We start from the raw sequence: 14,958 nt of genomic DNA, 5'->3' as shown, positions 1-14,958 counted from the left end.
AATTAAAGTCTCAAAGGCTCTTCATTTTCTATTCCTCAATCCGAAAGTAAAAATGAACAATAGTCTTGTTCTTGTTGATTGGTTTATTAGTTCTTAATATTCCCCAACAAAACGCGTCCATAATTCATTTTTGTTCATACAACAATCAGCAAAATATATTTATACTTGAAATATATATATGCAGAAGTATTTATTGATCACTTCCATGCGAATAATCTCTGTTTTAGTTGTCTCTTTCACATTCATATATACTCGTGGCTCCCTTCGTAGCGGAACCCCTAGATAATACAGGTATTAGTTCGACTGAGGTTAGTTTTTCAGAAACAGATGGTTTGTTAAGAGATAAACACGATAGGTTTACAGACTTGGGTATTACTCTTTAAGTATATATGTAATCTTTATAGCTTGCTTTATCTTTATACAAAAAACATAAATTAGTAAAAGTAGAGTTACAATTTTCAGTTTCAGTTGCTCTTAAAACCATTCTGTTTGGGAGGCCATCACATGTGCAGAGGTGCGGGGGAGAAGGGGTAGTCTTGAGGCGATCGCTGGGATGGGAATTCAAAGGGTGAATGAAGCTTGAGTTTCAGTTAGGATCCCCCAACCAAATTTGTGCTAGCAATACAAATACAATTCTATTCTATTCCGATTTCCCCTGGCCTCATTATCGTGCCCGTTCACGTGTCCATCGTCCGTTCTTTTGGCTTCTCAAATCTGCAGGACGCGCTTCACATCGACGGTGGGAAAGGACGCAAACTGGCCACGGGCTGCCCGATGGGGCTTCCTCTGGAGGTACTCTGTGAGGATGTCGGAGGCCAGCTGGGAAGCTTTCGAGCTGATCTCGCCCTTGGGCGGCACCGGCTGGTGGCGTCGCTGAAGGGCCACCGAGTTGAGGCTGCCCGAGGAGACGGCATCCTTGGAGCGGACCTGTAGCAGCGACAGCACCCATGCGTGCTTCATCCTGGTCAGCTCCGACTCCAGGGCGTTGATGCGCTGATCCTGTGGCTGGGGCACATGGATGGGCTCGAACTGTGCGAGCTTCACACGCATGTCCTGGGCCTGCAGGCGCAGCCGTTCGTTCCGCTCGTGATTGAAGGCGCACTTGAGCAGCTGCACCTCCTCGGCCACCGCTGGAGCGGTGCCGGCCGGCGTGGAGTAGCTGACATTGGTGCTGCCGGGTCCGGCGGAAGCGGCTGTGGATAAACTGTGCTGGGAATGCGAGTCGGAGGATTGATTCTTGCCGGTGCTGGTGTTCAGCTTCAGCTTGTCCCGCAGGTCGCTCTTCTCGCTCTCCAGGGCATCGATGTCGCTCTGCAGATGATCCATGGTCTCCTCGAACTCCTTCTCCTTCAGCGACAGCTGCTGGCTCGTTTCCTCGTACTGCTGCTTCCACTTTTCCACCGCGTGCTCGTACTCGTTCTGCAGCACGCTCAGCTTCTTCTCGGCGAGATCCTTGCGGATCTGCATCTCGCTGAGCTCGTTCTGCTTCATCTTGGCGGCCAGCTTCAGCTGCTTGATGTCCGCCTCGCGGTTCTCCAAAGTGGCGGCCAGAACGTTCTTCTGCTCCAGCTGCTTCTTGATCAGCTGCGCTCGCTGGATGATGGGCGTGCTCTGGGCTGCAGTGGGACGCTGCGGTCCGCTGCCGCTACCACTGGTGCTGGTGTTGGCTGCCGTTATGATCTCGTACTCCTTGTCCAGCAGGTGCTGCGCAATGTGCTGCAGATCCGTGTTGGCCTGGGCCAGCAGCGTCTTAAAGTTGTGCGTGGGTCCGCGATCGTCCTGCTCGTAGATGCGCTCGCAGGCGGCGGACAGGAGGGACCAGTATTTGTCCTGGGGCAGCGTATGTTCCGCGGCATTGTCGCTCTCAATGTTGGCCACGATGGCGGCCAGGGACTGGCGGGTAGCCTGGTGCATGGCGGACATGATGCGACTGATGTTCTGGGCCAGGGCGCGCATCGCGTCCACCTTGTGCTGGGAGAGGCCGCACTTGATCACGTGCTGGTCGCTGGGCAGGCGTCGCTTGATCAGCTTCACCTGCTGCCTGATGCTCTCCATCTGCTCGTTGAGGTACTGAATCAACAGCATGGAGTCGCTGGTGGCGCCCGCCTCCTGAATGATTACCTTGGCAATGGCCGTGTCATTGAGTATGCTCTCGCAGGCGGCCCCCAACGAGGCCACGCAGTCGCGGATCATCTGGATCTCGTTGAGGAGCTGCTCGCCGGCCAACAGCACCGAGTTCATCGCATTAAAGAAGGCCACACACTTCTCGATGTTGTCCGTGGTGCTGTTCTCGTCCAGCTGGTTGGACTTGAGCAGCTCGATGATGCCGTCGACGATCTTCTCCTGGGCCACCATCTCCGGCAGCGAGCTGCCCGCCCGCAGCAGCGTGTCCGGCTGGCAGCTGTTCAGGCCGTACAGGATCTGGTGCAGGGCGCACTGCAGATTGTGGATGTAGTGCATCAGGCGGCACTTGAAGGTGTACTGCTGGACAGCATGGCCCTGGGTGACTGCCTCCCGGGTGACGGCCTCCACGGCGGGGAAGCGCTCACGGGTCTGCGACACCACAATGCCGCACTTGAACACGATACGAGAGATGAGCAGGATGACCAGAATGGAGTCGTGGTCGCCGCCGCGATTCATGAACGACTCGGGCATGAAGGCCGTCAGCATGTGCACGTGCTCGTTGGCCTGACTCAGCTCGATCTGGCGCAGCTGGACATCGATGGCGCGCGTGTAGGCCTTGGACTCGGCGAACATCTGCTTGTAGTCGATGGTCTCGGTGGCCAGCTTGAGGCTAGGGTCCTGCAGGGACTTGTCCTCATTGCTGGACGTCCTCTCGCGCAGCTCCGTCAGCTGTTCGTTCAGCTTCTGGACCAGCTCCCGGAACTTGGTGATGGTCTGATCGCGATCGTAGATGGTCTCTATGGCCGCATCACGCTCCCTCAGCACATCCTTCTTGGCCCCATGGGCCATGTCCAGCTCCTCGCGCAGATCCAGCTCCAGCTCATGGTTGCTCTCCACCAGCTGCTCGTGCACCTCCTCCAAGGCCTCCAGCTGGCTGATCTCCTCCTCCAGCAGCTTCAACTTGTCCTCCAGCTCCATTTTCCTCTCGGCCAGCTGCTCGACCATCTCCTCGGCACCAAGTGCGGCATCGACTTGTTCCTAGAGGAATACACGAAAAGATATTTAATACACAGATCCCTTATAATGATGGTTCATTCGGGGGACTATTACTGGGAAATGTGGATAATTTTGCCTGAACGGGGGGAGGGGGATCGTTTAAGAGATATACAACAAAATTTACCTCCTTGAATTATTGCAAATATTTATTATTATGCGGGCCAGCGAAAAGAAAGGTAAACGTAATGGAAAAAGTTGTTTTAGATTTTCCACGAAAATTCTTAATCAACCAAAAGCAAAGGGAAAATTACATAGCAACGAAAGCAGCGAACAGAGCCAAAGGCAAGCCAATAAGGTGCAGGAAAAGCCATGAATATTCTTGGGAGTGCCAGGATCACACAGAGGAAGCCTAGAGAGAGCTTAGGTGTAAGTTTAAGGATCACCTGCAAGTCGGCGACTGTGCCCTCCAGTTCATCGATCTTTGCGCTCAGTTTCTCCTTGGTGCGCTCCAGCTCGGCCACCTCCGAGCGCTTCATCTCCAGCTCCTTGCTGAGCTTCTGTATGTCGTGCTTGTCGTGGGCCGAGAGGTCCCTTAGGCGGACCAGCGTGTCCTTGAGGCGTACATTCTGCTGCTCCAGCTGCTTGAACTCGTAGGTGGAGAGGCCGCCGGTGGTGGTGCCATCGGCGGCGATGTTGCCGATGGTGCTCTCCGCCTTGTTCTGCATCTCGGAGCGGAGCAGCTCGAGGTCCACCTGCAGCTCCTCGATGCGCTCTTTCGAGGACTCCAGCTCGAGCTGGAGGGTGTCTGCCTTCTCCTCGGCCATTTCCTTGTCCAGTGTGATCATCTCGACGCTGTCGGAGAGCTCGGCCATTTCCTGGGCATGCCGCTCCTTGGCCTCAATGGCGTCTTTGGTCTCCTGCTTGGCCCTCTGCAGCTCCTTCTGCAGGGAGGCCTGGGCGGCCATGATCTTGGTGCGGAACTCCTGCAGCTGCTCGAACTGGATCTTCATCTTGTCGAACTCGCGCATTCGCTCCTTATCCTCGTTGCGGCGCTGCTTGAGCGTCTCCAGCTTCTCCGTGAGATCGGCTAGCTGCGTCTGCAGTTCCGCACTCGTTTTCTGCGACTCCAGCAGCGCGGCTTTGTCCTCCGACGACGACGACGTTCCGCTAGGCTGGGGCAGGGTCGTGAACGAGGGCGAGCGCATCGGCTGGGAGGGCGTGAACTGCGGCTTCAGGATCTCCAGGAAGCCCGTCTCTACGAACGAGGCCCGCTTGGAGGAGGCATGCGAGCCGTTTCCACCCACCGCTGCCGCTGTCTCCGCCAGGGAAGTGCTGGAGGCCTCCCTGTCTTTACTGCTCTGCGGGGCCAGGGACTTGCGTGGGCCAATGCTGCTGCTCGAGCCGGTCCGCTCGCTCAGGGACGCGGTGAGTTGGGTTCGTGAGCCTACCAATGACTGCCGACTGGACGAGAGTGAGGTGCGTGAGCTGCTCAGCCGTGCCTTTGTGGGTTGGGCCGTGGGCGGGGTGAAATCGGCAGTGCCGGGCGCTGGGGCCACCACACGCATCTGTGTGGGCCGCACAAACATGCCGAAGTTCTCTTCGCACTGAAAGTACTGCTGGCCCTTGACGGAGCCGTCGTTCTTGCCCTTCGGCTCTTCCAGCACGACACCAACCCACTTGCCGACGGCAAAGCTGGTCATGCCAACGTAGGCCACCGTGCCGAACAGATCCTTGCCGGTCAGTTCGACCCGGGCGCCCACCTTGAGGTTCTTCTCCGACATATTGTCTGACGACTCTCTGCCTGTGCCCGTGTCTGCGTGTCAGGTGGCCAGGATTGGGTGCGAGCGTGTGTGGGTGTGTGTGAGAGCGTTATGAATGCTGTTTGATGATTTTGCAACAGGTTTGCACATTAGTTTTTTCTGCCCTGCACTGATAGTGCTCTACAGGTGGCTACTTACTTGGGAGCAGTTGAATGCCTTTGCCGCTGTTCAAGTCTAACGTCTAAGCTAGCAAAAAATGGCCGTCGACTTTGAAGAGAAAACAGAACAGAAAATGTTGACATCATTAGTCACCCATACAGACGGGGGCCCAGGCAGACAGTGTGCTGCCTTGGCCTTACAGAGCGGTCTCCGGCTGGGTGGATCTTGCTCCACCGGCCCCTTTATGTTTTTCCATGCGCTGGTCGTCTCCTGCTTACCATTTGCAATGTAATTTTGTTGCAGGCAGCCTAAAATTGCAATAAAATCGTGTTTGTAAAATATTTGCAGTGTTTTAGTGTGACCGTTTTTGAAAACTAGAGATGAGCGTTGCTTACGTGCAGTGACTATTTTCACGTCACGAGTTCATGTCGTGACTTTACATGTAATTACATGTGCTGCAGTTGTGTTGGATTTTTTTAAGCTATGTATAAGAAATAAGCAATTAATCTTGTGTGGAATACATTTTTTATCTAATTTTAATTCTTTATATTCGAATAATCTTAATCATTTAGTTCTGTGGAATATTGTTAAGCTGGTTTACCATTGAATAGGAATGTATAATACAAAAAAAATATAATAAATGTAGAACGTAGAATATAAATATTATCTCACTATAATTCCTCATTTTTTATACTATATATATTATTTTGTGAATTGTTTAAATAATCCGTTAGGAATGTTGCGAAGCAGTCACAGTTCTTCGCGAAGAGTGAACAGGTTGGCAGTCCACTCAGCTGTTTATTTTATGTGATGTGTGGACACACTGTTTTCTGACCCAAACAAATTGTAACGAAAATAAATGTAATTTTTGTTTTGCTTAAAATGGATGATGAAGAATCCTTGCACCGCTTCGGCACACCGCTTCCACCACTGGAGAAGGGTAAGCTTTATCGCCAAGCCATAGGATAGAAAATATCACTTAAAATACACATCTTCTTGCAGACGTAGTGCCGGCCAAGAAGCCGCTGGCGATTGAGGACCAAATCGTAAAAGATGAGAACGGAATGAGGCGCTTCCATGGTGCCTTCACGGGCGGATTCAGTGCCGGCTTTTGGAACACGGTGGGCTCTCTGGAAGGCTGGACACCGCAGACTTTCAAGAGTTCGCGCGCAGAGAAGGCCACTCCGAGAGCCCAACAGCGGCCCGAGGACTTCATGGACAAGGAGGACCTGGGAGAGTTCGGCATCGCGCCGCAGGGCATACGCACTCGCGAGGAGTTCGCCAAGGAGAGCGAGGAGGAGCAGCGCACGGGCCAGCGCAAGAGGAAACTAATGCAGCCAGAGCAAGTCGGTCCCATTCCAGGGGTGCCCGTGCTGGAGCACCTGCTGCGCCCAGTCCGCGACAAGGTGGCCGTGAGGATACTCAAGAGCATGGGCTGGAAGCCGGGCCAGGGCGTGGGTCCCCGCCAGACCAGGAAGGAGAAGCGTCTGGCCAGCGCCAGAAACAAGCGGGAGCAGTATCTCCTCGACCACTACGGAGCCGAGGGACTGCCCAGCCTGGATCAGCTCCAAAACGCAGCTGTAGAAGAAGGAAACGATGATGATGATGATGAGGATGATGAGGAGATCACCTTTGCCCCCAATGATTACGAGCCCATCTTCTACACGCCCAAGGAGAATCGCTTCGGCATGAGTTACTCCGGCCTCAGCCGAGACCCCATTCTGTCCAAGTCGTCCTCTTCCCATCCAGCAGCTCCCATGCAGCACATCAATCTGTTCGGCCAGCTGGAGACGCAGCCCAAGCAGAAACAGCTCTCCATACGAGGCCAGGCCTTTGGAGTTGGTGCCTTTGAAGAGGAGGACGACGACATCTATGCCCGCGATGACTTGACACGCTACGATTTCTCCCTGGCCGACAAGAAGCCCAAGCAAAAGAAGATCCAGCACGTCCAGCAGCGCCACGTCATCGATGGCTTTAGCGAGGACAAGTCGGAAGCAGCCCTGCATAAGCCCTACGCCATAGATCTCCCACGGGACTTTAAGCCCAGGAACTGGCTGCAGCGGCGCAGTCGCTTTGAGCCGATGGACAGCGAGCGGGCCAAGAAGCTGGAGGCGAGGAATGAATACAAAAAGACAGGCCTCGGCAGGCACGACCTCAATCCGGACCAGCGGGCCCAGCTGCTGGGGGAACAGAAGAGCCAGAAAGAAGAGCAGCAGCAGCAGCAGCAGCAGCAGCAGCCGCAGCCGCCCAGCCGCAATCCCTTCAAGGATCGTGGCAAATTGCTGGAGCTCATAAACGCCAAGTCTGAAGGCTTCACCAAGGGTGGTCTGATAACCGAGGAGGAGCTTCCCAAAGCAGAGACGGCTGCAACAGCGATGGCCAAGCAGGTGAAAGAAAGCAATACAACGATCCAGGAGAAGGCCGTCCTCAAGACCAAGGATTTGGGTAAGTAAGAACGTATTCGCACTATGTACCTCTTCTAAATCGCTGTATACCTACCTTCCCTATTGCAGCCTCTGCGACTCCCTCAGGTGGCTTCAAGCCCTTCCTGGCGGACGAGGCCAAACAGGAACGCTACGATAAATTTTTGGACGCACAGCTCAAGACAGATGCGGAGATAACAGAGTTCCTGGCCAACATGCAGCCGGTGACGCTTTCCCTGTGGGATCGAGAGATGGAGAAGAAGGAATTCATTCAGGCAGCCAAGATCTATCGACCCCTGAATGGGCTAATGTACGACAGGTTCGTGTCGGAGGCCACCGTCCAGGCGGAACAGGCCAAGGAGCAGCAGAAGCCGCCCGAGGAGCGGAAGGTGGTCATGGAGCGGAACAAGACCATGTGGAAGCCCGCCTCGCTGCTCTGCAAGCGTTACAACATAGCCGAACCATTCGGTGGGTCCATGCTGGAGCCGCCAAAGGAGCTCAAAGGAAAGCCCAAGATATCAATATTCGATTACCTGGAGACTTCCATCAATAGCAAGGCTGATTTCCAGACTCCAACGATCAGACCCAAGCACATGGAGAAGCCCAAGCCAGCTGTAGCTTCTTCGTTTGCTTTAGCTCCTCTAGACCCTCCAGCTGCTGTGGCGCCTGAGCCTGAAAAAGAGAAACCTGCTCAGAAGAAGGAAGAGGAGCCTATAGTCAAGGCAAGTTTTGTGCCGAGGACTCCCTTGGAGCATGCTGTCGATGAGTCCCGGGAGAAACCCATTTCGGAGAAGAAGGATCTGTTTAGGAGCATCTTCGAGGATAGCGACGATGAGGAGAAGGTGGCTGTGCCACCTCCTCAGATAGCAACATTGTCCACTCCGCAGGAAAAACTGGCTGCAATTAATGAAGCTTTGGGTCTGCCCTCGACCTCGGCTGCCTCGGCGGCAACCTTGAATGTTCTGAGAAATAATTCACCGCCGCGCGGGATCTTTGCGGCACTCTTCAAGCCAATAGAGGAGGCCGCAGCGCCTGCAAAGTTCGCGCCCATCGAGGGGAACAAGCTGAAGATTGCCTACAAGTCGCGCGAGGAGCGACTGAGGAACGACAAGGAGCTGGCCATGGCTCAAGTGCCAGCCGAGGATATCTATGGACCTAAGCTGCCTGGAAAAGGGCCGCCTCCAAGGACCCAGGAGACCGACCATGCCGAAGTTGACCTCGAGGCGAAGCTTCAGCATCTCTGGCAGAAGCACGCTCCTAAGAAGCGCTCTGCCGACAAGTGGGTGGAGAAGAAGACTCTCTCGTCTGACGATAGTGATAGCGATAGTTCTAGTGACACATCTAGTTCCTGCTCTGCCTCGTCCCCTCGCAAGGCCAAGAGGTCAAGAGTCAGCAAATCTAAAAAGAGCTCCCACCGAAGCTCTAGCTCGAAAAAGTCTAAGAAATCCAAACAGAAATCAAAGAAAAAGTCAAAGAAGAGCAGCGACAGATCAAAGCCTAAAGCGAAAAAGAAAAAGAGCAAGCATTGAATGTCAATATTAAATAAAAGAAGTCTCTTCTTAATCAATTATGCCACTTAATGGTTGGACAAACACTTCCCGAGCACTATGAGGTTTAATCCATATTTGTATTGGGTGGTTTCACCATTTAATTTTCTATGCGGAAAGTTTGACTATATCATATATGTACAGTGTTTTTTATAGCGTTTCATAAGCTTTGAAAATGAATACCTATTATTTTTTTTTTAAATATTCGCATTATTTATTTTATACCCACGAATCAACTTGAGTAACGGACAGTTCCCAGAAGGTTTATATACTTTTGATAAGTATTTCAGCCCCGTCGATCTAGCCATCTCTATCTGTCCTAGTCCTAGTCTCTCAGTCCATCTCAGTCTGTTTCATGAATGTACAGATTAGAGCCCTGCATGAACGGACAACTTAATGCAAACAGATTCTTTAGATGCGAACGAAACTGCCTGATATCAAACATCTGTGCTGGGTCTCGGTATGGGCTATAGTAATTCTGGGTGATTCGAATATAACTGAAGCCAGGATTCGTTATGTAGGAACGCATTAAAGGGGCATGAATATAGCTGGTCATTCGTGGAACTCCGTTAGATCGGACCCCTATATCCTATATCTAACAAAAAAACGATCGGTCAAAAACCAAAAAAATAGTGGTATTTTCGTTAAATTCCGAACTTTATACCATAAACATACAGATCTGTCATCAAAGAATGGCCAGACAACATAGTATAGTAAGAAAAACTGTTCTTGTTTCAATAGATGAACCAGTAAACTTTTACATTTGTTTTGAAGAGTGATTTTGGATACTTTAGTAAAAATTTAAGCTCACTATATAATTTCCCTAATGATTTTCTGTGCAGTTTTGAGGTATGCCTTAGCGCAAAACCTAATCTACGATATTATACGACACCTTGCGATATTCCCTACGTAATGTGGCCGCTACCCCTACGATAGCTTGCATCTCATTATGAAAATCCCATTACTTACGATGTAGCCGTTTGATTGCACCTCTGCCGGCTGTGAACTCAGGTATACCGTAAAAAGGTGTAATCAGGAAAGGTAAGGCATTCGCAAAGGAATGCACTCTTTTGTCATATCGTGGGAGTGCTCTCAGCGAATGCCTCACCTTGAATTGAAACACCTTGCGCACAGGTAGATCGTATGGTTAAATCTGAGCCCAGACAACGATCACTCTCTCTCTCTCTCTTGATTTCGCTCTCTCTCTCTCTCTCGCTCTCCCTTTGTTGGCGGTGCTCTGCGCTGTGCCGTGGAGCCAGCTTCTCGGGCCTGAAGCTGAGTTTTGGCCGCTTTGTCGCAGATACGACAAACGCGTTGCCAAAGATAGACGAGTCCGCTCTCCGCTTACGGTTACGGGCAGCAACAGCAGCAGCAGCAACAGCAACAGCAACAATAGAGCTATCATCTTGTCGGGGGATTGCTGGTGGTAGGGTGCCGAGTGGGGGACGACGCGGATGCGGAGCGTGGCTCGTAATGTCTGCCAAAGCGTAACGAACGGTTTTTCAGTGCTCAAGACAACAGCAACATCATATCGTTAATGGTATTTTCTGTTTCGTGTTTCTGTGTGTGAAAAAAGTGCACAAAAGTGGCCCCTAAAAAGAAAAGCGAAAAATATAAAAAACAACAACAACAGAATGAGTATCTAAAAGGTATACAACGAATATTGAAAATACTCCATAATATAATGGTAATGATTCGAAAATCGAAACCGTATGCATTCCATGGTAATATATTTCTAAAGAAATAAAGTAAAGGCCATAATAAAATTGGCATTTACTCACCTGCAGCGTCCCTTTGCCCATGTGTTGGTGTCTAGCTAGGGCTGTGCATATGTGTGTGTGTGTGTCTGTGAGTGTTCTCCTCTCCTTCTGCGTGTGTGTGCGAGTGTGTTTGCCGTTGCATAGCTGTAAACCAGTTGCCAATTGCAACGTGTTTTGGCCCAAAAGAGAGACAGACAGCCAGCAACAACAGAAAAACATCAGAAAAACCCAACTTAAATTTATAACTAGAAAACTGTCAAGTTTTTAGGGGAATCCAACACGGAAAATGATTTTAGGAAATACAAATGCAGGGATTATAAACAAAAAAAAGGAGTGCAAATATCAGTTACCTTTGTTGGAAATTCCTAGTTTTTTTTTTTTTAAGTTTTATAGTGATTGATTAGGATCATTCGGTTAAGTGTGATATAATTATATATCATATATAAATAATTATATAGAGCCAAACTTAACAAGCTTTTTGGGACTCCAAATCAATCAAGTAGCTCTTTTTCAATCCCATCCTGCACTCTTTGATCAGATTGATAATACAAGCTTGTTCCTAGATAGATAACTACTGAATGAACATACTTTTAGGACCCGAAACTGATTGATTCTCTGCGTGGCAATGAAAGTTAAAGGAAAAAAAACTTTGGCAACAACTGGAACTCATCAAAAAGGCAGATAAATGTGTATCAACAATTTTCTATAAAATATAGAACTGCTTGCGTGTTCCTCCCAGAAACACGTCCGAAACGAGTGCCAAAGTGACAGAGAAGAAATCGCACAGACACAATCGACAAAAAATAGTGGAAAAAACAAAAAACAATAAGAACAAAGCTTAAGAATATAAAAAGATTTAACATGGCCATGTTTTTGCCTTATTTTTTTGTTTTTTGGCTAATAAAGCAATTTGATATCGTAAGGCAAAAACCTGAGAGTGAGATCATGTCTGAGAGCGGCAGCCAGAGAGAGAGATATTGAGAGCGAGATTGAGAGGTGAGGGCCAGGTAAAAAGAGAGCGAGCGCTCTCACTCAGCTGTGCTCTGCTGGAGCGTTACCAAAATTGAGTCTTACCGATTTGTAAATATTGACCAGCAGCAAAAACAAGTAGACCCATATATCACTCGTGTGTACATTTACGTATAAACATGCTTATACCGCTTATGGATACCCAGATCTCCACAGCAAATCTGTGTGGAGGTGTAAAATTTCGCAAAAAGCTCATCCAAGCTGACAGAACAGCAAAAGCACCACCTGAAGAAAAATATCACCTGAGAGAGAGAGAGAGCAGCGTTGACTGAGACTGCGACTGCAACAGCGACGCGACTTAGCGCTGGCAGCGCAGCAACGCCCCTTAGCATACTCTTGCAGAGACAGGGTATACGGTTTTAAACAGAAGTATGCAGCGACCAAATAACGATCCCAGTCTAGAATCTAAATATTATAAGCAAAATATGTTCGAAATTTCGAAAGCTCCCCTTCCCATCCGAATAATTCATAACTACCTATTATCTTTTTTTAATTTGCTAAAATTCTCGTGACTTATTTTTCCAATCAAATTAGGGCCGCAAGGGTATCAAGAAGTCGTAGCACCTCAAGCTGCTCGTCATTCATGTTCTAAGTTTTGTTTGAATCTAAAATGCTAATGAATTGATGAGGTCTTTTATAGTTCTAAGAATTTATAAACAGAGGTTGATAGATACTGTAGACAGAGACAGCGAAAGAAAGGGAGGAGTTGGCAAGCCAGAATTGAGACCTCAGTTTGCTGTTCTTCCTCTTCGTCTTCGTCTGCCTCTTGTTATGGCGCTTGGAAAAGGGCCAGTCCAGCGCTCAAGGTAATCAAGGTTGATGATCGTACAAGTTTTGGCCAGCCGGAGTGCCCTTAATGAGATGAGAAGGGGAAGTTGAGTGCATATTTATGCATATTTATAGGCTTTATTATGGCTATTTCAGAGAATGTATCTAAGAGGATATTAGGCACCACTAACAACACTCTTTTGCCGCTCTCTAATGTCTCTGGTCTGGTACCGCAAAAACACCTGACCTTCTTCATATGTGTGCTCTCTCTCTCGATGTCTCTCTTTCTTCGGCTCTGTCTAGGCGCTTGACCAGCCTCTACCTATTCTTTGATTTGTTTTGTCGTTGCACAAACATTTTCAGCATTTTTTCATGTTTGCTTGAGACCTCTACCCCCTGCCCAACGAATCCGTTCAGAACACGCACATTCCACAGAACCAAACAGAACAGGTAGAGGCCGAAGCAAAAACTAGCAAAAAAAAAAAAGAGAATAGAATGAACGGAAAAAACTTTCATTAATGTTTTTTTCCTTCGCTAAATATTTCGACACGATCCGCTATCTTTTGTCTCCTTTTGTCTCACCCCCCGTGCGGGCCGCCTGGACAGGGGGTAACTGCGATTACGAGTCGTAAAAAAGAAATTCATCATTTGAGAGTGAGCGAGTGACAAGCGGCGCTGTCAGCGTCGCAGTTGGTCGCGCAGTCGCTGTCGCTGGTCGTAGATCCGCGGCACAGTGGGTTGGGTCGATCTTTGATATTAGAACTGGAAATGGCTCAGACCTAATACGATAGAAGGGCTAACTTCAGGACAAAGCTTCACAGTTTCTTGTAAATAAATTGTACCAAGGGTAGCTGCACGTTGTACGGTACTAGTCGGGTATACAACACTTAAAATATGTTTTACCAAACTGGTCTATTTTTCACCACCTGATTAGCCTAGGACCACTGTGGCGTGGCTCACGTATCGGTCCGAATATCGTAAATCAGTTGCGCGCGACGTTCAAGCGGCTCTGCTCTGCTTTGGTTTTGTTGTTTCTCGGCGCGTCGGTAGCTAGGTCTACGGTCTACGGGCTACGGGCTACGGTCTTCTTCTCCTCTTGGGGGTCTGGAGGAATGCCAGCAATGTGTGGCGTTTGGCTCTTAACTTTTATTGACCGTTTCAGTTACGCGCTCCACTGCGGCGGCTGTCTGTCGCACTTTCCATTGCTATGCGCGCTGAAACGATTTTCACTCGAGTGTTTTTTTTTTGTATTTTTTATTTTGTCGCTTTCTTACAGTTTGGTAACGCCGGGGAGCAGACGAAAAGAAAACTTGAAATTTGTGGCGATACGATTGCAAGTTTGGTCGCGTATCTGCCAGATACATCCGCTTGTCCGGCCCAATTGCACAACCCAAAGAGAAATACATAAATACGATTAAATATAAAACGCGTTGCACGCGTGTGTGTATTCGAGTCTTTGTTCGTCGTTAGCCTGGCCAAAATGCGCGTATCCAACAGACACAAGTCATCATCATCAGCTTCAGCCTCAGATACAGCTCCGGCAACTGCAACGCACTCGAGTCCCCGCAGCACGCACCTCCAAGTAATTGCAGCATCTGGAATATAATGAGTCAAAATGTGGCCGATAGTCTGGTGAGTAGCCAACCCATTATCTACCTATGTACACATCTTGTACGAACTAGTATATATATACCATAACTACTCTGTAGAAAGTAACGGGCCAACTGCATAGAAAGTCATTTTGAAAGCATGTATCTCGCAGGGCCCCAGGCAAGAGGTTTGTTTGGAGTCTTTTGCCCACCAAGACTGCTAATTGGTAGCTGAAACATTTTCGCAACTCATTAGCCTTAAATTGTGGCTGGCCGGCTAGGGCTGCTATAAATGTACCATAAATATTTACTGGTGTTAGTTTCCGCACTGAAAATGGAACTAAATATTTGTTTTTCAAATTAATATTTGTGATGTTATTTATAACTTATAAACTACTATTATTTGCTATTGTATTAGCACTCGTGAATATCCCCGCCATGGTACCTGGATATCACTTTCTCCGTTTCTTCACTTTTCACCCATATCAATCCTCTATTATTTTCATTCCCCTAATGAACGATCTCCATCATCTACAATTAAACCGAATATCTCACCATATTTCACAAAGATATTAGAGATTCCAGTGAGAGGAGATCCTGAATTTATTCCAGCTAATGTTTGAGAACAGTTCTAATTACCCTAGTATTAGACTTTCAAGTAGCCCAATATCCTTTACCCTACTCTATTCCTCTCCTTTGTGCCTCATCACCTCTGACATATGATAGAATAAAGGGGAAAATATATGGAAAGATGGAATTTGATTAGTGCCAATGACATTGCTGACTTTATTCCATCTAATGTT

The 14,958-nt window shown here is 48.9% G+C and overlaps 2 protein-coding genes across 2 annotated transcripts; one reads left to right on the top strand and one right to left on the bottom strand.

Annotated features, from left to right (window-relative positions):
* Positions 1 to 123: 123 nt before the first annotated feature.
* On the bottom strand, positions 124 to 5,441 carry DCTN1-p150 (dynactin subunit 1). The gene is made up of 4 exons (XM_001353572.4): positions 5,318 to 5,441; positions 5,079 to 5,147; positions 3,564 to 4,998; positions 124 to 3,162 (listed from the first exon to the last, which is right to left on the bottom strand). Exons 3-4 carry the CDS (start codon positions 4,899 to 4,901, stop codon positions 709 to 711), a joined length of 3,792 nt encoding a protein of 1,263 aa, XP_001353608.2. The 5' UTR covers positions 4,902 to 4,998; positions 5,079 to 5,147; positions 5,318 to 5,441; the 3' UTR covers positions 124 to 708.
* Positions 5,442 to 5,805: 364 nt separating this feature from the next.
* On the top strand, positions 5,806 to 9,211 carry LOC4813037 (G patch domain-containing protein 1 homolog). The gene is made up of 3 exons (XM_001353571.4): positions 5,806 to 5,979; positions 6,042 to 7,484; positions 7,553 to 9,211. The coding sequence occupies exons 1-3, from the start codon at positions 5,922 to 5,924 to the stop codon at positions 8,989 to 8,991; spliced, it is 2,940 nt and encodes a 979-aa protein (XP_001353607.3). The 5' UTR covers positions 5,806 to 5,921; the 3' UTR covers positions 8,992 to 9,211.
* Positions 9,212 to 14,958: the final 5,747 nt, after the last annotated feature.

This window comes from Drosophila pseudoobscura, chromosome X (assembly GCF_009870125.1).
Source record: "Drosophila pseudoobscura strain MV-25-SWS-2005 chromosome X, UCI_Dpse_MV25, whole genome shotgun sequence".
In the NCBI taxonomy this organism is placed as follows: Eukaryota; Metazoa; Arthropoda; class Insecta; order Diptera; family Drosophilidae; genus Drosophila; species Drosophila pseudoobscura.
This window is presented reverse-complemented; position numbering and strand designations above follow the sequence as displayed.